At 47.3% G+C, this 22,867-nt stretch overlaps 1 protein-coding gene across 2 annotated transcripts in view; it reads left to right on the top strand.

Moving 5' to 3' along the window:
• Positions 1-6,454, top strand: part of GLI2 (GLI family zinc finger 2) — a 142,803-nt gene extending 136,349 nt beyond the window's left edge. For both annotated transcript variants that reach the window (XM_075152891.1, XM_075152892.1), the window contains exons 12-13: positions 2,567-2,903; positions 3,962-6,454. In XM_075152891.1, the coding sequence (XP_075008992.1) occupies positions 2,567-2,903; positions 3,962-6,318 (2,694 nt within the window). In that variant the 3' untranslated portion in view covers positions 6,319-6,454. The remainder of the gene's footprint in view (positions 1-2,566; positions 2,904-3,961) is intronic.
• The last annotated feature ends 16,413 nt before the right edge of the window (positions 6,455-22,867 follow it).

Raw genomic sequence — 22,867 nt, 5'->3', positions numbered from 1 at the left:
GCTGGTTTATTTTTTGGGGGTATCTTAAAGCAAGTTCAATTCCTCGGTCCTGTCTACCATACACAGAAGCACAAAATCGCTGGGGCTGGCAGGGACCTCTTGAGATCATCTAGTCCAACCTCCCTGCTCAAGCGAGGTTGGCTAGAGCAGATTGCTCCGGGGTATACAAGTTCAATACACGACTCCCAGGTGCCACAGAAAATTGTAGTGGGACAATGGGACAGGGAAGTGAAACCAGGAATAAACATAGGAGCAATGCTGTGGTCCACAGAGTATGGGTTTGCAGTCAATGGTGATCATGATTTACAGCCCCATGAGTGGCCACCCGCTGAAGCAAAGATCATTTATCAGCCTTCTGGCCATTACAGCATCTCCACAGTAGGCAGTAGTGTGGTCAATGGTGCTAACGAGGTGTGTACAGTGATGGGTTCAAACACATTCAAGCCTCCTTCACCCCACACAGGGAGCCCACCTGCTCCTCAGCACACCACTGCTGGTGGAGGAGACAGAGCATTGCAACACAAGGGTCACTTTTGCCTTTTGATGTTTCTCATCACCTTTGTACCCAAAGTTCTGGTCTGCTGCACCAGCTCAGAGTGGGGCAGGGTATGGGCTGGATACAGCAGAAAAGACTCACCTGCAAAGGAGAGTGTTCACATAGTTCCCAGACTTCTCACTAAAGCTGAAAGGACTTTGAGCTCCAAAATATATATTTTCTTGATTTGAATCCAGGCTAAAAGATTGTTATTCCTATGAAACAACATGCCCTGGAGCTACAAAGGTTTTTTAAAAGAGGTTAAGGGATGTGTTGTTGGAGAGATTACTAATGAGCAGCATGTTTCAAATAGGAAGAAATTGAGTATTTTCACATCCAAAGTGTCTCTAATTGACTAAAGGAACAGTTTTACTGCGATGAGGCTCTGTATTGGGTTACAAAAACTGAGTGTGAGAACCACTGGACAGAATGACCTCTGTCCAATACTCTTCCTCCATGTGTTTTGTACGGTTTTTTCCTATGAAAACACAGACACAATCACGGCTCCCCACCCCGTTTCTCCCGAAGGTGTGGGGTTGTTTTCCCAGGGCTCTGCGCTCCCAGGGTTGCAGCCAAGCCGTCTCGCTGGCGGCAGGGCCATGGGTCGGATGTTCTCCTCTGGTCTCCCTGTCCAGCACTGCGTACTTCACTTGTGCACGTCTGACGGGCGGCATCTGACCTGGCGGGCCCACGTCCAACTCCTGTTTCCCGGTTAAGGTCAGGGTGGTGGGAGGGGTGAGATGCTTCACTGGTTCCCATCACTCCAAGGCCCCTTGTTTTGACCCATCTTTGGGTCTCATCCCAAACCCACGGAGGCGGGTGGGAAGTCTCTCCTAGGGGTTTTTCTCTGGGCCCCCAAAGAGGGAAGGCAGGGAAGACGGAGTACGGGAGAGGGGGAGATGTTGGCAGTTTGTGTGGTATTCTGCACTCCCCTCTTCCTCCTTTTACTAACATGGTCCTTTCTGTTGATGCTGTCTTTGTCCTAACAACCTGTTCTTTATTCCCGCTTACCCTTCCTTACTCTACCTTCCTAAGGACAGTCGGTACTAAGGTGAGCAAAGAAATCCTTTGTATTAAAATAGCTGTATAAAGCATGGGGAGGGACAGGGGATATTTGCTTGAGTGCAGAAAGGGGGAGGACACAGTGCCTGAGGATTCCCTTTGCTGCCTTTCTCCCAGCGTCACAACTTGCCATTAAATCCTAGGATTGCAATCTCCATCATCCCAGCTGAAGGGCAATGAGGCCATCAGAGCCAGTCAGCCCTGCCCATGAGGGCTGCTGCGGAGCAAAGTAAAACACTGCATCACCCTGCGCTCCCACCTTGGCCTGGGGCAAAGTACGTTGCCTTTTCAGCACTCCCATTTTCCGACAGTTGCTGGAGCATGGGCCTCGAGCGGAGAAGCCAGGCATCCTGTCTGGTAGCAGCAACAGCTCCCTCAGAGCAAGTTCAGACCATTTAGTGTCTGCTGCAAATAAACTATTCAACGCGAAATGCAATTCCTAATGTAAATAATATAAATATTTATGGTGCTTATCTGCCTTATCTGCAAGTGGGAGTTTGCAAACAGGGAACCAGGTTTTTATCTGGCTGGGAAGTTTGTCAGCTAACCTAATTATATGTTAGGTTATTTTAAAGACAGAAATACGTTGTGTCTGAAATACTTAGGCCTTGATCCTGTGTTAGATAAGCCAGTGCTTGCTGCAATATACCTTGCACAACCAGGTAGCGTGCTGCTTTTCTTTGAGAAGCATCTGTCCTTAATCTTTTGGAGGAACAGCATTTGGTTTCTCTCCATCCTCCAGTTGAACCCACCATAGTTTTTCCAGCTGTGGGGTGCTGCCCAGCCCCGCCCCCCCAGGGAAAGTGCCCCTGCCTCTGGTAGAGCTGAGATCCTGCAGCAGGGAAGGGTAACAAGAGAGGGGAGAGCCTGGGATAGGGCCAAACATGGAGCCTGCTGGGGATGTTGGGCTTCTGGTTTCCTTCATCCTTGTTTCCACCTGCCCAACTCCTCCTCTTTTCCTTCCCCAAGATGTGTCAGTCCAGTCCTGGTGGCCAGTCGTCGTGCAGCAGTGAGCCGTCACCCCTTGGCAGCACCAACAACAACGACAGTGGAGTAGAAATGAACATGCACAGCGGGGGAAGTCTGGGAGATCTGACAGCGTTGGATGACAACGCTCCTGTTGTGGACTCAACGGTCTCATCTGGTAATTCAACAGTCAGCCTGCAGCTAAGGAAACACATGACGACGATGCAACGACTTGAACAGCTCAAGAAAGAGAAACTCAAGACAGTTAAGGATTCCTGCTCATGGGTGAGCCCAGCTCCACAAGCCAGAAACACCAAGCTGCCTCCCATCTCAGGAAACGGTAAGCCCTGGGCCTGGGTCATGTCCTGTAGGAACCCTCCAGAGTTTGACTCAGGTTTCACAACCAAGAGTCTGTCCTGGAGGAGGATCATTTCTTATTGCCTCTGAGTCAGCCCTGCTGGATAGAAATGTCAGGTAAAATGGAGAGCTTGGGTGTAAACACCGCTGTCTGGTGATGTGCAACAGAAACCCAGATGCTCAGTGCTAAAGATCTAGAAAGGAGGCAGAGATGTTGGTGTCCTTCTTGTTCCTGGGCTTGCCCAGGACCCACCACAGCTGTCCTCACTGTCCCAGTGGCAGCCGCAAGACTGCTTGGGTTTGTTGTGGCAGTAACAATTCCCCAAGGGCTGATGTGCCTCCAGGGAGATTGCTGGAGCACAGCAGCAATCCAGACAAGCCCTTCATCCTTGATCTTGCTCTGACAGGCCTTCTGTCACTTCGAGAGCTCCTGGCTATTGCCTACAGTTTCATCTGCTAGTTTCCTGCTGGCTGAGGATTCCTGATAAAGGCACCCTCATGATCCCTTCAGTGCTCCTCTAACTTTGCCAAGAAGTCCCAAGGCCTAGGGCCTGGGTTATACTAAACCTCAGGGCTTAGTATATTGGAGCTTCTTGGTTTACTCTGGGAAGAGCCTCTGAGTGTCAACTTTTGGGCTCTCAGCCTCCTATCCCTGACTGCTGTGCATCTGTCCCAGTGAGCAGTTGTGGTTGTAACTACGCGCTGTCCCCATGGCACTGTTCCCACTAGTCCTACTTTTTTCCTACTAAGAGAAGCCCATGTGGAGGCACTTCCTCAGCAGCTGAGCATCATGGGGTACACATTGCAAAGACTCTGCATCAGGGACTTCTTGTCTTCTCTCCCCAGCCTTCTTGCTCTTTGTGCATGGACACAGAGCTGGAAATGAAAATTTGAATTCGCTGGCAGCAAACGAAATTCACTATCGTTCCTGTAAAATATTTGGGGGTAGCTTTGTGTGTCTATTCTGGTGCCGAGAACACTACCAAGTGGAATTTCTCAGCTAACGAAACCTCTTCTTTCCCTGCAACCTTTCTCTCTCAGGCTCTATTCTAGAAAATAGTGGTGGTTCTTCTGCTACGCTGCCTAATCCCAGAATAATGGAGCTGTCTGTCAATGAAGTTACGATGCTGAACCAACTCAACGAGCGCCGTGATAGTACGACAAGCACCATCAGCTCCGCCTACACTGTCAGCCGCAGATCATCAGGGATCTCCCCGTACTTCTCCAGCCGCCGTTCCAGCGAGGCTTCGCAGCTCGGGCACCGTCCCAATAACACAAGCTCTGCTGACTCCTACGACCCAATTTCAACAGATGCCTCCCGTCGGTCAAGCGAGGCGAGCCAGTGCAGCGGGATGCCGGGTCTGCTGAACCTCACGCCAGCTCAGCACTATAGGCTGAAAGCCAAGTATGCTGCTGCCACGGGGGGCCCTCCTCCAACTCCCCTGCCGAACATGGAGAGGATGACCCTGAAGAACAGGATCTCACTTATGGATGGACCAGACCCCACCTTGCCCTCCATCCGCCTCCCGCCAGGCCCCAGGCGTTGCAGTGATGGTAACACCTATGGCTACCCATCAGCTGCAGCATTTCCCCATGAGGTGCCGGGCAACTGCACGAGGCGGGCAAGCGACCCAGTGAGGAGACCTGCTGGAGACCCTCAGGCCCTCCCACGAGTTCACCGCTTCAACAGCACCAGCAGCATGAACCCCTTCCATCCTCCACACCCTGCGGACAGGAGGAATTTTGGCCTCCAGAGCTACGGTCACTCGGACGGGAGTCTCCCCCGGCACACCTACTCACCCCGGCCACTGAGCATCAGTGAAAATGTCGCCATGGAAGCCATGTCCGGGGAGGCAGAGGTGCCTGTTGGAGACGATGACATTATGCTGCCAGATGACGTGGTGCAGTACATCAAATCCCAGAGCAACGGGACGGTGGCCGAGAGCACTTCCATGGGGTACAGCAATGAGATGCAGAGCTTCCAGGGAAGCGGGAAGCTGCAGCCTCCAGCCTTGCCCGGCCAGCGCAGGATGGCCGTCGCTGAGGCAAGCATGAGCCACTTGGGATCCATGATGGCAGAGTGTCCCATGAGCTTTGATGCTTCCTCAGACATGAATAAAAATAACATGCCCGTCCAGTGGAATGAAGTCAGCTCGGGTACAGTTGATATCATGTCCAATCAGTCAAAGCAGCAGTTTTCGCAAGGGAACTTAGCGGTGGTCCAGCAGAAGCAGAACTTCGGTCAGTACCAGAACTACAACCAGCAGCAGATGCAGCTGCCAGAGAACAGTATGAACGTAACACAGCAGAGCTTTATGCAAAGAAATGTGGGCATGGATGGGCAGAGGCTAAACTGTATGCAGCTGCGGCAGCAGCCAATGAGCCTGGGCCCTGGTATGAACCACGATCTGGGTTTGCACACAGGGTATAACCAACCTCATCAGATGCTGAGCCCCAGTGCAATCAGTGGCAACCCGAATCAGATCTCTCCTTCTTGTAGCAGCATGGCAGCAAAGTCCGGACCCCACCTTCACCCTCAGCAAATGGACATGGCGACCGACCCTTCTTTAATGGTCGGCAGCAACAGTGAGCGCACGATGCTGGGCCAGGTCATGCACGAACCAAGTCAACAGAACTATTCATCTCAGCCAACCCACCTGAACTTCCCCATGGCTCAGGAGGCCTTTCATCAGCCCATCATGACCTCCAACCAGCCCAGCTTTGAGCCTCAGCAGAGCATGATGGGCTCAGCCACGCAGGCATATCCATCTGGCATGGTCCAGCCTCGTCCTCCGCCCGAGCCGAGCCCGGCCAGCAGACCCCGAGGCCTCCGCACCGTCCAGCAGCTGGGCTACATGAGAACTCCCCACCCTACAAACACCATCAGCCCGGGCCAGGAGGTGGCGGAGGCCACGCATAAAAGAACCAGCGACATGTTGCCAGCACCAGCCCAGCAGTGTGCGGACGGCACGAGGGAAAACAATTTGATGTACTATTATGGTCAAATCCACATGTACGAACAGAACAGCAGCTTCGATAATCACGCGGACTGCCGGGTCAGACAGCAGCAGTGCGCGCTGAACAGCAAGCCGGCCGCTCTGCCTTCCCCGGGCGCGAACCAGGTGTCCAGCACGGTGGACTCGCAAGGTCTTGAGCCGCCCCAGATAGATTTTGATGCCATCATGGACGATGGGGACCATTCGAGCCTGATGTCAGGAACCCTGAGCCCCAGCATCCTGCAGAACCTCTCCCAGAACTCCTCTCGCCTGACGACTCCACGAAACTCTCTGACACTGCCCACCATACCCGCGGGAATAAGCAATATGGCAATAGGCGATATGAGCTCCATGCTAACCACGCTGGCGGAAGAGAGTAAATTTCTAAACATGATGTCATAACAGTAAAGCACAAGGCCTTAGTGCTATCCAAGGGGCTGTGCGTGAAGCAGTTTTATGAATGTGCTTTTCAAAAATAATCTGTTTCAATAGAGTAGAATTTTTTTATAAGTATTAAATACATTAAAGGGATTCAAAATGAAAATTTTAAAAAGTCTCTGTACAGAATTATGTAAACTATATCCAGGCTGTTTAGCACCGCAAGGGTGCACTTCTAGTGTTATTTTTTGGCTTGGTTTCCCAGAGCACTGAACGATATCACCACCAAGCTAGGAGACTGCATGAGCGTGGTTAGAGATGAAACCCTCCCTCCCCGGCAGCCCTGTAAATAGCACTCCCCATCATTTCCCATTAGTTACGTTTGCAAGAAATTCCATTTTCAACCCACCCCAGAAAGAAACGGGAGGATACGGTTTTGATCAGAATAAAAGCCATACTATGTATTCTGCTCTGATGAGAGTAGGGTTTAGTCTCCAAACAAGCCCTCGGCCAGCAGTATTGTTTTATACCGTAAATACCTTTGTACCTTGCAAAGAGCGTTGATTCCAAATGGCTTCTCAGCAAAGTGCCTTACCATGCTTTCGTGTTAAGTAGCCAAGGCCTCTCTTCCTTTAAAAATCAAATATAGTGTATTGCCAGAAGCGTATATAAAATGTACATTTATAAAAACATAGTGGTGTTTCTGAGAAAACATTGGAAAGACACATTGATGAGACACATAAAAGGTGAATGCACACTTTGATCAGATGTGTTTACAACGTGGTTTATATCATGTGCAGAGTGGAGCAGAGGCCTGGGAACAGCAATCACTGGGAAATAATCCCCCGTGGCAGGAAGGCTCCGGCGTGCAGACTGACACACACGCATAACTTCGCACCCTCTGAGCGCAGTGCCTCTCTGCAGGGGCCCCGCATGCATCTTTAATGTCAGGTTTCTGAGGCACGCATTACCATATCCCTGTGTGACTTTGCAACGGCTTCGCTTTCTGTTGGATTTTCCATGCTAAGGTGCTCACGTACAAAAGTGATGGTGATGGAGAGAGTTTTATGATCGTTTCAGCCCGGTCTGCACTGTGGCAGCGTTGTGGGAGCTGGTTTATCTGGCCAGGGTTCGTCTGTGTAGTATACTCCATGCAGGGCTCTGCCTGGGCTCCGTGCACACAACGCGTGGCTGCACTGATGCGAGGCCAGGCTAATACACCCTGCCCTGCAAGGAGGCTTGTTGGCATGTACCCAGTGCTGCATTAAACTGTCCCTCAGCTTTGGTCAGCATGAAAAGAGCTTCTGTATCCAAAAAATATACCATGGACAACTCGGGGCGTTAGTTTGGCTAGTGCTTTGTGCTACAGTATATAGCTACTCTTTGTACCCAGCCTGGTTCAGTCCAGCACTGCACCTGCAGTCTACAGCGTAGGCACACATCTGGATAGTATCAAAACAGGTATTTGAGTCAAAATAGTAGCTTGGTCAGTGAGAATCCCTTGGAAACGTCCTTGGGGAAGAGGTGGGAGGAGCAGGGCCTCCCAAAGCCAAATCCTCCACCAAAATATAACTGCTGGTAGAAACGATCAGCTGTTTCCAGGCCAGTCCCACCTGGTACTGAAGTCAATCTTAGTTGCATTATTTATTTTTACTGTCGTTAGACAAAAGAGTAGAAGTGGTGGGGTACATGTACTTGGGCAGGAGGCCTTGCTTAACTTCTGACTGCTTTGGATAAGGACAACTCATCCTGCTCTCATAGCATCAGATACTTTGTACCCAGTATGTTGAAGGACAGGGGACAAGAGTGACATCCCCCCAGGTTCTCACAGTTTGACCGGACAAGCATCTGCAGGGCTTCATTCTCTCCTTCCCATCTCCCCTCTCCCCCTCGTATCAATGTGATGTTCTCACTTGTGTCCAGCTCTGTCCCCTGCACGGGACAGGGACAGCTCTATAAAGGTGCTCTCTGGTGTCCCTTCTTTCCTTTTGCACAAACCGATGCCAGGCTCACTGTTCCCGGCATGACCAGGGGCTGGCACGAACATGCCACGTGTTACCTTCAGGCAAACTTTGCAATATCAGATACGCCAGCAGCCGTGCTTGGCAGCGGTGGGCTGGGACAGCCCTGCTGCCAGGTAGCCCTGGTGCAGGGAGGTGCTGCTCAGCCTCCTGCGATCTCACCCGTCCTCATCCCAAATGCAGAGGGTGTGCACAGGATGCTCTTCACCCCTCGAGGCCCCGTGACTCCTGCCGATGTCCAGGGTGCATGAGGACAGGAAAGCAAAGCAAGGTGCCTGGCTGTTTATTTGTGTCTCCTGTGAAAGTTGTGTTTAAAGGGATTGTTTTATAGTCCGCTGTATATATTCTCCTGCAGTTACTGACCTTGCCCTTGCCTTTGCATTTATGAAAAGAGGGCAATACATATTTTAGGACATTGTATGTCGTCCTGGACGCTTGGAGTACAACTGGGCATCCCTTGTGCTGAGATGGATCAGGCTTTCGTGTGTCCTTCGACTGCTAATCTGATTTTTTCAACAGCTGCGTAGGGCAACGATGGCTACTGAGTCCCTCTTCACAGATATCTCATTAGCAAAAGATCAAATACAAAAGCAAAACCAAATCTCCAATGACTTGAGATTTCTTAGACTTTCCAGTGGTGGTCTTCCTTCATTTACTGAAAAAGTATTATAATAACCATTCCAGCACTGTATATATTATGTATAGAAGACATCATTACTAAAAGTACTGTAGGTGAATTGTTCTGTCAAATTTATATCTTAAGAACATTTTTAGCTGTTTTCTACATCATAAGAACAGAGGTAACATGCTGAACCTGTATATAAACCTTTTGTACATTAAAAAGTGATTTTTTTCATAATTCCTTGTGCCTGTTGTTATTGCTTTTTATTGGTAATGGTGGTTGGTCTTGGTCTGTTATTGCCACGTCAACACAGTTGGTTGGATTCTGGTGGTGCTTAGGAACAGCTGATGAGGAGCTGGATGGGCCTGATGTGTGAGTCACTGCTGGATGTGTAGTGGTCTTGCTTCCAGTCAACAGTGGGATGAGGTGGCAGAAAGAGAGACAGCAAGGCCGGGGTGCTGCTGCAAGCACAGCCACGCTGCCCCGGTGGCTTTCATTGGCCTCTTGGCAGAGGATTTGAAGGAGGATGACAGTGTAGCAGGGACAGCAGAGAAGAAGGGCTCAAAGCAAGGGCTGGAGAAATTTGGCAACCAGAAGATTCACGGTAAAATGGCTTGTTGGCTCTCTTGTCAGTGTCCAAAAGGAGACAGAAATAGGACAGATCAGCAGAGCTGTGATAGGTCATGACAGCAACTAGTTGAATATTGAGTTTGAAGAAAGGAGAAGTGAATCTGTCCACTATGTACGTGATGGGAAGCAATGATGCGGTGAGCAACAGGTACATTGGTCATGATTCAGTTGGAGGGTGGTCCGGCCCAAGGATGAGACAGATTTCATTTGACTGCAGCAAGAATTAGCTCAGCCACTCAAGAGACTGATTTTCAACTTGGTTTCATAGAGGTGGATTGGTGTGGACAGGGCTAGAGCTTTAAGGGAGGGTGGGAAGCTGTTCATAGGTGATCCTTATGGGCACAGCAATGAATTTGGAATAAAAAGTCAGCTACTGAGCAAAGCAGTTGGCCAGTGAATCAGCCATGGCACTTGGTGCAAATGAACCAGCAGTTTCATGCAGAAGCGTCTGAAGGGGTTGGCCTCATTTTCCTCCATGCAGGATTTCTGCTGAGTTGATTGGTAGAATCAGGTAAGTTTGGGACAAATCCTCACCTTACTATCTGGGTTCCCTCATAGTTCGTGGTAAGAAATTGGCATATCCCAAGACAGAATTAATCTTTCCTATTTTAGATACATAGGATGGGATGGATTTTCCTCCAGAAGACATCTGTCACTCTCCTCATTGATTACAGAGAGACACCATGTAGCCAGCTTAGATTAGATACCTTCTCCAGGAGGGTGAGATGAATCCCATGTTCCTGTGAATCTCTTGCCCCGATCTAGTCACCCTCAGCACAGTCTGAGGTTGAGCCAGTGAACAAGATGTTGATTAATGTGTTAATGATCCTGTTAGTCCGCAAATCCAGTGGATAAATATCACACCCCTTTGTACTGTCCAAGAACTACAGAAATCACATTACAAAAAATGCAGTTATATTATTAAAAGGAAATTGTTCAGAGCTTTTCTGTTGACAAAAGTCTTTGGAGACTCAGATCAGCTCCTACTGCTTTTCTACTTCAAACATTTAAAGTGGGTTCCTAATCTAGATCAAATGCTGCTTTTAGCTGGTATTTCACTTTAGAGTTCGATCAGGGCACACCTCTGCCTCTTGTGTAGAAGAACATATTTATGTGTAAGAACATATTTATTACTTAAACTGGGCTAACATTTCCTAGGAGCCCACCCGAGGTCATGTACCAGCGTGCGCATTTTTACTGCTCAGCCATCCTGGAATAAACAGGGATCGAAAGGCTCATTGCTGCAATTGTAAGCAGGTAATAACCCTTCTGCAACAAATGTTGTTTATAAGCCAGAGCTTGGAGTTTATACTACTATGGCAGCTTCATAATACTCAATTAACCTTCTTTTTAATCAATCATATCCCTTATGAAAACAAACCATCCTAACAGGGCTGATTCTGACCCTCTTTGGTGAGTGTTACCTCACTCCACCCCCAAGACTAGTGGGGGCATAGGAGGAGCAAGATCCCACTCTGGGTAAAACCATCACAGCTCTTTAATATTGCACTAATATCTCAGGTTTTCCTGGAGGGGAGAAAAAGCCCATAAAAGCTACTGTTGCTGGATCTGATTGCACTTACTGAGTACAGAGTCATTCCAACGGCTCTTTATTGCAGTGGTCTCAGTAGGGATGACATAGGAGCTCTTGTTCTTTACGAGCTGTTGGATCTACTTGGAAGAGCATACGTGTTGTAAATAAATGGTGTGTTTTATATTATTGGAAGGACAATTTATGACCAACCAAGGCCTCTTGCAGACAGCTATTTAACTTGTAAGTAAAATGACCTAACACTTAAGAAATTTAGAAGCTACAAAACAACCTATGTTGTGGCCAATATACTTATTTCTCCTTGATTTATGTTTCATGTAACACTTGAAATGGCTATATTAAATATGTTTGCTGTAAAAATAAAAATAAAATTAAAAAAAGAACAAAGTGATGCTTTCATACATGCTGAAGGTTTGTGACTACTGTAGCTTCCTCCAATTGCACTAGCACCTCTGATTCATGACACAGGTCCCTTCCTCTCCCTATTTCCATTTTCCCCTCACTACCCTGTCAGGCAGATATGTAGGGGGCACGGTGGCCTGCCTGCTGTCAACTTTGAAAGAGCTGCTGCACTCAACTACAGTGCACTTGCTGGAAACGTCTCTCTAAGTATCAATGGCTTACTGAAAAGCAAACTCTGTGGTTCCTACATCTGTCCATCAGAGGCTATTTTGCCATCACACCTTTACTATCATTTGTAGGGTGGTATCAGCAAGCAACAGCAGGCATGGCAATACACCCCAAAGGGCAGCTTCTGCACCACAAAACAGGGCATGGGGCTACATAAATCTTTGGTCTAGGTTGCTCTGGCTAGTTTTAACTTTTATTAAGTACAGCCCAGGCTAGTTTCCGCAGAGAAAGGACGTTTAAGGAAGGACTCAAAGCAGAAGCTTGGTCTGATGCTCTAAATGCCTTCTAAAGGAGTCTCTTTCTCTTTCCTTTTCTCCCTTTCTCTCTCTCTCTCCCCCCATTAACTTTACAGAAAGTCTACAGTTAAAGGCAACCTTCACAAATACCCCCTCTCTCCTTGCCTTTTCTGTTTCTCTTTGGGAAGGACCCCGGCGTGCTCTGCCCATACAAACATCCCCTCTGCCAGGGTTTGACAGACAGACGGTTGCATTTTTTGACTCAGGAGCATGAGGAACAGCTTTCCTGACACCTGCAGAGGGAATCATGCAGAAGAAGAGCACACATTTCGCAGCTGGACGTTGGCCAAAGCACCAAGGTTCGTGCTACAGTGAGGTGCTGGTGGTTAAAATAGATCAAATGAAATGAGGAGAGCACCAGGGAAGGAAGCAAAGCTCTGGTCAAAGCAGGGCTAATTTTCTTCATGTCTTTGTGTCTCCCAGTGTGTCTCCCACCTGCAAGATTTCAGGGGCTGTGAGGAGTTACTGGCCATGACAAAAGCAAAACAAAGAAGTGATACTTATGTAGGTATAAGAGAGATCTAATTTTTGAAAAGTTTAGATCTGTAGAGCTTCACATAAAGGGCTTTTGGGAACAAAAGCAGCATTTTTAGCTCTGTTACCTCTTTTGTCCGCTACGCGGTTGACCGGTCATGCAAGCAGCCATCACCTGAAAAGGCAGTGTGACCGGTGGCACAGCAGCCGCACGGCGCTTGGAGGCCTTCAGCCACCTGCTCGGGTGCAAACGACCGCGGCAGCGACAGCGACCGAGGAACACAGCTGGGACTGATTCGCCGCAAGCTTGGAAAGGCGAAGCAGCCCCAGGCCTGGAGTCTGTAGGTGGGCTGCCCCACCCTTTGGCAACGCCAGCATCCTGCCCTTGGCTGCAGACCTCAGAGCAAAGGCGCTCCCAGCCTCTGCGGCTCAGCCAAGCTGCAGGAAACAAACGTGCTTCTCCCTTTCTGCCCACTGTTATTGTACAGCAAGAAGCTGGTAATCTCCAGGTGGCTTTATTGGCCCCATTTCCCAGCTGGCAAAGCCGCCCTCTGAGAAGGTACCTGCCTGCTGCACTTACCCATCTGACTGGCATCTGAGCAAAGTGTCTCAACTGACTGAAAAGTGATGTATTAATTTTTTTTTTTTTTTTGAGCAAAATGTCTTGATGCGAATCATTTAACCTCTGTGTCACTCATCAATAATGACGATAAGTGAAATTCGATAGCGCTACATGAAATGCACGGAGGATTAAACATCATTCCAGGCACACCAAAAGTGGGCGGCGTTACCATATCTGGGAGATCTTAAGGAGGGGTGAGAAAACGGGTTTTGCTCTGCAGTCCAAGAGGCTGAACCCCTGTAACACCAGCACTGACTGAGGAGGGTGCTCCAAATAGTGATCCTAATCGCTTCCTGCAGGCCAGTGAATTTCCCTTGTTAGCAGCCATCCAAGAACTGAACAGGTCTCACCTTGCTTGAGGAGCTCTCAGGAAATGATCGCTTGTCTTAGCAATGTCAGGAGATTTGTCAGTGAATATGAAAAATGTTTTCAGGGAATAGAAACTGGGGCTGAGCCAGGTGAAGGTTTCTACTTAATTGGAAAAAAAAAAAAAAGTAGATCCCAGCATTTCCATCACTAACTGGAGTAAGTGGGAGCATTTTGAACAGATTAGCAGTGGTCTAGGTGTTGAAAACACCAATGGTACCAGAGTAGTTGAGAAGGCTTTTCTTGGAGACAAGAGCCAGCTTTTTGGCCACTGAACACTTCCAAAAAATGGCCTGTAATTTCCCAAATTGAAGGGAAATTTAAAGTCTGATCCCATTCAAAAAGCCTTCCCAAAATTTAACACATACTAATATTGCATTAACAAGTTTAGCCTAAAAACCTTCCAAATCTAAACCTTGAATTTAGAAGAGCATGGGGCTGAGACATGACTTCCCAAGTAGTCTTGTAAAAGTGACATCAAAAGGATTTTCAGCTAAAATATTATCGGTACATTTTTTCATTAATGTTTTAACTGTCATTTACATTTAAAAAAAAAAAATTAGTATGCAGAGAGCTGGGCTGGCTTCATCGTGGGTGAATCAGTACCAGAAAAAGTCACGTCTCCAAGGGGTCCACGAGGAGCTGTTTCCACCCCTACTCTTCCTACAAAGTTCTTTCACTTGTGCGAAGTTGGGATCGAGCAGATCTCACAAAAGATGAAGGTGTAAAATAAAGTCAGGGGCTGAAGGCCTTTTTGATTAGCACAATCCCTCCTTATAACAGGAAAATCCACATTGTTAGTGTTTAAAATTATCTCGACTAACACACAAAGTATTGTACTGTGTTGCAATTAGATTAGCTAAGGTAAAACATCTTTCCCAGCCCTCATTTCAGTGCTGACACAAGGTACTTCAGGCAGAGCGCTGGTCCACAGATGTTTCAGCAGATTCAGCAGGCTCAGAAATGGTTCATTTGGGAGCACAACTGGTGAACAAAGGGGGTCTTTTCTCCTGTCAGAAAAAAACCCATAGACGGAGGGGAGGAGGTTTATTTATTTTAAGATATTTCAAACACCTTTACTACTACTAGAAAAAGGCATTACCGTCTCTTGAGTAAAAATAACTGCAGAACCATCAGGAGGTTGCAGTTGTAAACTTGCTCTAGTGTACATGCATCAGTGCCCTCTATTAGATTGGATGAGAACTACTCAAATAAAAAAAAAAAATCCTCAAATGAACCAAACTGGGTATCATGCCAAAAAACGAAGAAGATTCTCCTTTAGCATGAATAGCGCGAGTGAGGTAACATAATTTGTCTCATTAGCTACATTACCACAGGGCCGGCCCGTCACACGTGAGGACCCAAGGAGAGTGCTTTGGCTGTGTGAAGAATGGGAAAATAGGTGAAATGTGGGAAGACCATACTGTAGCAGCGTTATGAAGGAGGAAGATGAGTACAAGGATGGGGGCAGAGGTCCAACCACTGAGACACTTTCTCAATGGGACCATTACCCTGAGGTCCCTACTCCCTTGGCAAGCAATCATCCCTTCCCATCTTCTCCAGGGTGGCCCGTGGCAGGTTGAGCTGCTCCTGCACTTTGTAGCTACCTTTCCTCTGCTGAGGGCTGCTGCTCGCTCCCCCTGCGTCTTTCACGCTCTGCTCCTTGCACTGTTGCAACCCTTCAATCTGACAAAACCTCTTTCCTGTCAGCAAAACCAGACCCCCTCCAGGGGTTTTGTCACCACACTGTGTCAGCTAGGAGCATTTCTTACATCCAGCCCATACAACTAAGCCAGAAAAGGTCTTGAGGCTGGTCCTCAGCTGTAGGTTTGGTTTTTTTTTTGGGGGGGAAGGGGGGGATGTTCTTAAGACACTGAATTTTGAGCCTACCATTGCTCACAGCTAAAGAAAGCACAGGGAGATGGCACTCATGGGCAAAACTAGCCTGAAGGTTGAAACCTTGGCCAAGAAATATCTCGCTGCCCTCAAGGGTTTAGCTGATCCTGTCCTCAGAGGGATTTTTGCTGGAGGCAGATGAATGTAGCAGCTTAGTAGAGCTGCAAGATGAGGCTGTGTTGTGCTTTACCTAGGTGTGGCTAGCAGTATAGGAACCAAAATGCTCCTGTAGAAAAGCAGCAGGGATGGGGAAAGCGTGGAGATGCTGATCCAGCATTGTGGGAGGAGACCAAAACATGGGGCCCCTCTGGTCACAATTGCCCCACATTTCTGGGGCTTCGGGGTGTTTCCTCTGGGCAGGGTATGCCACTTTTTAAAGGCAACTTGCCCTGGACCGGTGCCACTGCCAGTGGCACAGGCTGCTTTCACTGTCCCGGTGGGGCAGTCGCTGCCGATATTTGCGGCTCTCAGCTGCAAGACAAGAGTGAGGCTGCTCGTTGTAGGACGGTGCTGAAAGATGTGGGGCTGATCTGGTCAAAGCGACATAGGCACGCTGATCTCTTTTGAAAATAGTTTCTCCAGTGCTTGGGCCTGAAAATTTGCTGTTTCACTTGACCCACTTGCTTTTATAAGCTGCCTTAATTCAACTTACGTCTCATAGAGCAACCTGCTGCTTCATTGAAGAGCAGGTTGGAATTTTTTGAGTTTTCCTACTGTATCTTGGGGTTGTTGATTTGGGGTTGGTCTTTTTCTTTATAAAATTGCACGAAATGTTGCTTTCCTTTCAGCTACAAGGGGAAATAGCCTTTGTCAAAGCTAGTCAACCAGCCCAAACAGTCAGAGGTGCCTTCAGTGGAGAAGTCAGAGCTTTCCTTCCATCTGTGCAAACAGGAAATCCAGCTCTGCAGCTCAGAACATGAAATTTCTGTGAAGAACAATGTGGCACCTATTGAGAAAAGTCTGTCTTTTTTCACTGAAAGTCTTGGTGGGAGAAACAATCATGAGCATTGCATGAAGCGTAACAGAAAGTAGACAAAGAAGCAGGAGTAGGTCAGAGCTTAGTGACTCAGATATGATAAGCTGTATCACCCAGGTAGGACGGACAACTGAAAGACCACTAAGACATATAGCACAATACGTGACAGCAAGCTCCAACCACCTGCAGCCTTTACCGTGTGCTCAAGGTGACATACAACGAAGGAGGGCTCGGTATGTGCTCCGTGTGTCAGGAAGCAGAAGATGGAGCAAGTCAGGGTATAACCCAGTTATGGGGGGACATCTAAAAGACCATATGAAAATATTGGAGGCACAAGGACTCTTTAGATAGGGTTTTCTGGCAGCCACATGAGCTTCTTTTTTTGTTTTGTAATGTACAGGATGAGACAATGCTGGTACCATCATTGCTTCAACCAAGAGGCAAATATCTCATTTAAAAGTTTATTTTAATGAAGTCACAATAAGGCCTCCAGCTGGAAAGGTTATTTATTAACCTCTTATTTACAAATTGAGCCCTGATTTGAAAATTAAGGCATTGTAATTTAATATTAACCCACATGTCAGAAAATAATGAGACAAACTACAGGGAAAATTGCATTCCATATTGCAAAAGACCCATTTTATTTATAATGACCAGGATTACAAGTCATGCCAACATTGATGGATCATACTTTAAAAATCTTGATAGCTCATTCATTTCTATAATTATATTTATTACAAATTAAATAAGTTGCGGACACCCTTGATATACAAAGAGACAAAATTAATTTGTGAATCAGTATTAATCTGTCATCAAACTAAATGAACTCTCTTTCTGGCAACCTACTGAATGTAATGTACTGTACCAGGCTTTCCATGATCCTCGGAACATGAAAGCAGTGGAAGTTCAAGTCCAAGTTGTTGAAGGAACATCTCTTCACTTGGATGTATGTCATTTCTCAGTATGGCTTTTAAAATCAAGAGATGAGATCACAATAGAAAACTTTCTTGGCCAATTTCTAGTAATGAAAACAATTCTAACATTTCCATGAGCCTTGGTGTGAGGGCTCAGTGGCCAGGTGCCTCAATGCAGTCAGTTGGTAGAGCTCCACGGACCTCGATGCAACCAAGCCCTGCAGCCTGGCCATCCCTCAGCCAGCAAACTAACCCAGCAGTCGTGGCTGCTATCTGCCACCGCTCGGTTCAGCAGCAAAATGCAGTGCGCAGCATTTTAGCACTTTTCCTGTGACCCCTATACCAGATCACACTGTGGAAGCTGAAAAGGCTTGTACGTTACCGCTGTCCTTTCCTGACAACGCAGGTCCTGAGTCCTTGGGACAAAACCCTGCTGTGCGCTGTGGCAGCAGTGAGCGACATCAGCCAAGCAGTGTGCTGATGCTTGCTCCCCTCGGCCGAGGGAGAAGTGAAGGCGGCTGCTCGGATGTTCCTGGATGAGCTTACAGACCCTAATGCTCAACAACTGCCACTGCGGTTAGCCGAAATGTGTGCCCATCTGCTCTGGGGTTTTGTGCCTGTAGACAGGGTGTTCTGCCAGCTTCAGGAGGACTCAGGCTTTCTTCCAAATTAATAAATTTGGAGGGGGGGCGGGGAGAGGAAAGGAAAAGACTGAATGCTGCAGGTTAGAGCACACCGTCCTAGCGGACACAAGCAAAGCACAGTAAGACGGGTGGTGGCTGCGTGGTAGCCTGTCCCCTTGCCACCAACCTTTCCATCCCAGCATCATCCCCGGAGCCAGGGCTAACGAGCCGATGGTGGGGCTGTTCCTCTCCTAAATAGGACCTGACTCATCTAAGGCAGCAGAAGTGCTTGCTTGTCTCTTTGGGGAGCAGGGTATCATCCTTGTGTTTACAGTTGTCTTATTTTTAATTTTTTCACCATCTTTTCTTACTTATTTTTTTCTTCTTTTCCCCCCTCCACAGAGCTCTCCCAGAGGGAGGTGCACAAGCTCATCATCTCGGAGCAAATTTGCAACTCCAGAAGGTTGGACCCCATGCAAAATTGACCAAAACACCTTGAACTCCCCTGCCATAGTCTGCTGATCTCTCCATGTCATTTAGCAGCTAGGATCAACTAATAAAGTGCAAGATGTAGAAATGTCATTTAGAGTTACCTACCCGTAACTAAATAACTTTGTAATGAATGAAAGGCCATTTTGAGCTGATGCCTTAAAGACTAACTTCATCTCCATAAAGAAAGAAATATGACTCGACCAGAGACAGCCCGCATATGGCATTAACAAACCCTCTTTGTGTTTCTGTAGGAAAGACTGACACCAAGTGAGTTGTGCTCTTGCATCGTCTTCACCTTATTTTGCTTTCATACTGCTGAGTCCACCTCAAAATATTCTTACGGCTTTAGGTCTGCTTGCAGGGAGCTCGTGGGCCCCTTCTCTAGGAAATAGAGAGATGGAAAGGTGTTTCTGATCTAAAAATTTTGTCTTAGGTTAACTTCAATTATAGAACAAGAACAGTACCTGGTTTTGTAATATAACAGTAATTAATTCTGACTCTTCATAAAGGAAAACTCAGTATTGCCAGAAGAAATGATTTACACATCTTTATATGACAGTGTTTTTCCATGCACCTTTTTTGGAGCGTTTCCTTCAAAAGACGTTAAGCCCATACATTACTATTTAAAGAGTCTAATTCAACCCAGGCAATAATGACCCATAAATATTCATGATTTTGTTTTAACATTAAAATAACATCTGTTTCAAAACATCTGCAATCTGTTTTCAATGCTTCGGTAACATTTAAATTAACTGTAACTAATACAATAAACCACTATTAGGGATAATGATAATGAAAGATGCCCTATTAAGAGACATGAACGACATAGAATTGAATGAAAAACAAAACAGGGGGTGGAGGGGACGAACCCAACAGTCAGATACCAAAGCTCCTTGGAACTTAAATCCACCATAATGGGAGAGTTTCCCCTGTGTAGGACTATTGTTTAACCGTCTCAGCTGCTGCGTCTCAGCTCCGCTTTGGTCTTGTTCAAATTTCCACTGCGAGAGCAGTAATTTATGGCACAGGCGGTGTGACTACTTTTAGCGCGGGGGGGGGAGGCTCGTGCTCTCCAGCTGAAGGGGCCCGCAAAGTATTTCTGAGCTGGAAAAGCCAGCCGCAGCCCGCGCAGGGCTCTCCCAGCCAGATGCGGTTAACGAGTCCGTTAACCTCCCCGCCGGCCCGCCAGACGTCCCCAGCGAGCAGCCATGCCCGGTGGCCACACTTGTGGGCGTGCTCCGGGCGTGGAGTTAACCAAAATGGTTAACTGCCCCCCAAAAAAGACCTATTGTTTTCTGCTGTGATTTCTCTGCTTTTTCTCCTGTGGCTGGGAGAGATGACATCATGCACATCTGCATATCGTTGCAAGGGGAAGGTGAAGGTCGGGCACGTGACGGTGCCGGGGAGGAAGGTTCCCATCCTCTGCCGGTGGCTGCCGGTGAGCTGACACTTGGCATCCGCCTCCGCAGCTTGAGCCCACAGCCCCTGGCTGGAAAGTTTTACTTTCATGGAAAGTCTTGGTGGGTCAGATCACCAATCAGAAATCAATTTGTTTAAAAATTATATTTAGGGGTTTTGTGGTTTGCTTGGGTTTTTTTAAGCCAATCCTCTCTCTTAGCTTCTCCCACTCCCCGACAAAAATCCAGGAGGCGTTTTTAATCTCCTGGACCAAATGCAAAGGGTCGGAGCAGCAAAAAGCAAGGATTGCAGCAGCTGGGTTTACTCTTATCTGACGATTTCTTTAAAAACAAAATTCTATGTTAAAATACATTTTTTCAGTCAAAACAAAGCCAGGACTTGCCACACATCTGTGCAATCTCAACGCAATAAGAGCAGCTGTTTACACGGCCAGAGTGATGCCTTTTTACCCCCAAATCCTCAGGCAATCTAAAGAGGCCACTGCATAGGTACTAATAGCTCCAGGAATAACCCAGTGGCCGTTCATCCTCCTTGGTCTGAGCACTGCATCCCTGGCTGTGCTCCTGGCCCCGGGCACCAGGCTGGACCAGGTCCTGGCGGGCCACCACGGAGCCGTGCCTCCGCACCTTTCCAGCAGTGACAGGAGCTCATGGAAAGCAGAGCATAAATCCAAACCATTTAAAGTGTGATTAAGACTTCCCCTGATTACTGCTCTGCATGATATTGAATGCTTCAGCTGTCGGTGATTTATTGAAGTAATATATAATATGCTGTATTCAGTTAACGGTCCCCATCAAGCACAATCTAGCTGGAAAAAAAAAAAAAAAGAGAGCAAGAGAGAGCATGCTTTAAGAGGAAATCTCCCTGGATTTAAGGGAAATTGAAATATGCGCATGGTAATCTGTGTCCAAAGCTTTTAGCACTTCAAAAAGTGCCAGTTGCTAATACCACTGGCTAAAATCAGCATTGTTTCAATGGCTAATGGTCCCAATGCCATCCTCACCCACTCCTTCCCTCCACCACCGACAGCTGGCTTCTTCACCCGGGCTACTTTGAGGCAGACACTTGGCTTTTTTTTTTTTCAGCTTTTGGGGTTTTTTTCCAGTTTTATTCCAGAACGAAGTTTCAGTTTCAGGTTCTTTGGCAAAGTGGGGGCTGCGCCACAGCGTTTTGTGCATCACCACCAGCACCAAACCAGAGCAGAGGAGGTGAAACTGGTGGTAGCTATAACCTGAAAGGGAATAAACTGGGGCTGACATTAAAAAAAAAAAGGAGTAAATAGCAATATCAGCACTCAGTATAGTTCCAGTGCTTTTAATGCTTTAGTTTTAATTGCAGAAGTAGCTGTTAGTTATGCAGGGAAGAGGTTTATTTTCATATACGATATTTGATGTATTATTGCTCCTTTAGGATCTGATTCAATGAGATACCTCCACAGTGGGCTAATTTTAAGGCGTCATCTTCAGTTAACACTGATCTCAATCACAAGCCTTCCAAAATACGGTGGCTGGCTTAGAAAGATAAGATTATAAATCAAATGTTTTATTTGACATTTGCTTTTAAGGATCCATGCCTCCAAGTTGTTGGGTGTTTTTTTTTCCCCTGAAGGCGTAACCATTGGTAATAACTTTTAAAAACCAGCAACAATGCAAGCGGACCCTCTCACACAAGCACCCCTAGTCCACAACCTGGGACTTTCACAAAACCAGAAGCTGTGTCCAGAAATCACAAGTGTTTTCAGTGCAGTACTCAAACTTCTCCAGCTCACCAAAAATGGCACCTGAAAACACACATGGGGTTTGGCTTCATTTCCTCAGTTTCTAAAACTGGTGAAACTAGACCCAATACCAAACCTGATACTGAGGAGAGGGACTTTTCTTCAGCTCTGACGTTCTTGCATGAAAGTCACAGAGTTGTTTTTCTGCACCACAGCAGGTAGCTGACTTACAGTGGGTGTGTGATGGACATCGGTGCCCATGTGCATTTCTCTCCCAGTGAACGCACAGTCCAGCAAACAAGGGAACGTTCTTGGCATTGCCCTGGCTCAACTGGCAAAGAGCAAGACTTCAGCTCATGTCTTCAGTTATTCTTCATCTTTCTGGATGCTGGGCAGATGTCCTTCATGCTGACTGCAAGGACACACAGCCACAGGAACAGGGTCCCTGCTGTCAACTGAGACCCCAAACACACTGCCACCAGCAGAATGGCAAGAAAAGTCCTATTTACTCCCACAGCCCAGGGATGCAGGCTTGCTCCAGCTGGGGAGGGGGTACCTGCACATTTGGGTGGGGGTTGGAGTACTCACTGAGCTCATGGGATGCAGAGTTTGGCTGCTGAGCTCTAACATCTCTAAAGTACACACTGACAAACAGATTTTGATTTTTTTTCCCTGCAATTAATGTGGGTGAATTTTGATGGGAGCAGCAAAAGCGCAGTCCTGACCTGAGGGTAGGCACATGCCAACTGTTGAGGTCTTGCTCCAAAGTCCAGGAGCCCTAGAGCTTCTCTGGAAAATGTCTGTAAGAATATTTTAGCCTGGGCATCATATTTTCCCTTAATCTCACTCTCAGAAATGACGGCATCATTTTAGCTGAAACTTTCCAAATCAAATTCAGCCCGAGGCGCGAACCGTTAAAAGTCTGGCAAGTTGTAGACTGCTGGGTCTTCAAATGGGAAGACTCAGGCAGCCTCGCAGAGAGGTGGAAGTCCCAGCTCTGCCAACGAGCCATGACACTGCACACCTCCTGAAACCCAGAGAAGCATCACCAGCCCAGAGCCCGGACATTACAAACCTCAGTATTGCAGCAGCAAAACTATTGCTATTTCTCAACCCAATAAAGCAAAAAATGCATATGCAATAAATTGCCTTTTTTTGTTGTTTTTTCACAGTTTGATTATCCGTCATGATAAGACATTACTTAAAGCAGTGGTGACACTGTCTAATCATTCTTGTGAAATATAGACTTCTCTCTCCACTTCAGACAGAGCCGACATTAATACACATTTATGCAAAGCAGAGCTGGAGCTGTCAGGGGCTAAT

Source organism: Calonectris borealis, chromosome 6 (genome assembly GCF_964195595.1).
Source record: "Calonectris borealis chromosome 6, bCalBor7.hap1.2, whole genome shotgun sequence".
NCBI lineage: Eukaryota > Metazoa > Chordata > Aves > Procellariiformes > Procellariidae > Calonectris > Calonectris borealis.
Note: the sequence above shows the minus strand (reverse complement) of the source record. Positions and strands in the feature narration are given on the sequence as shown.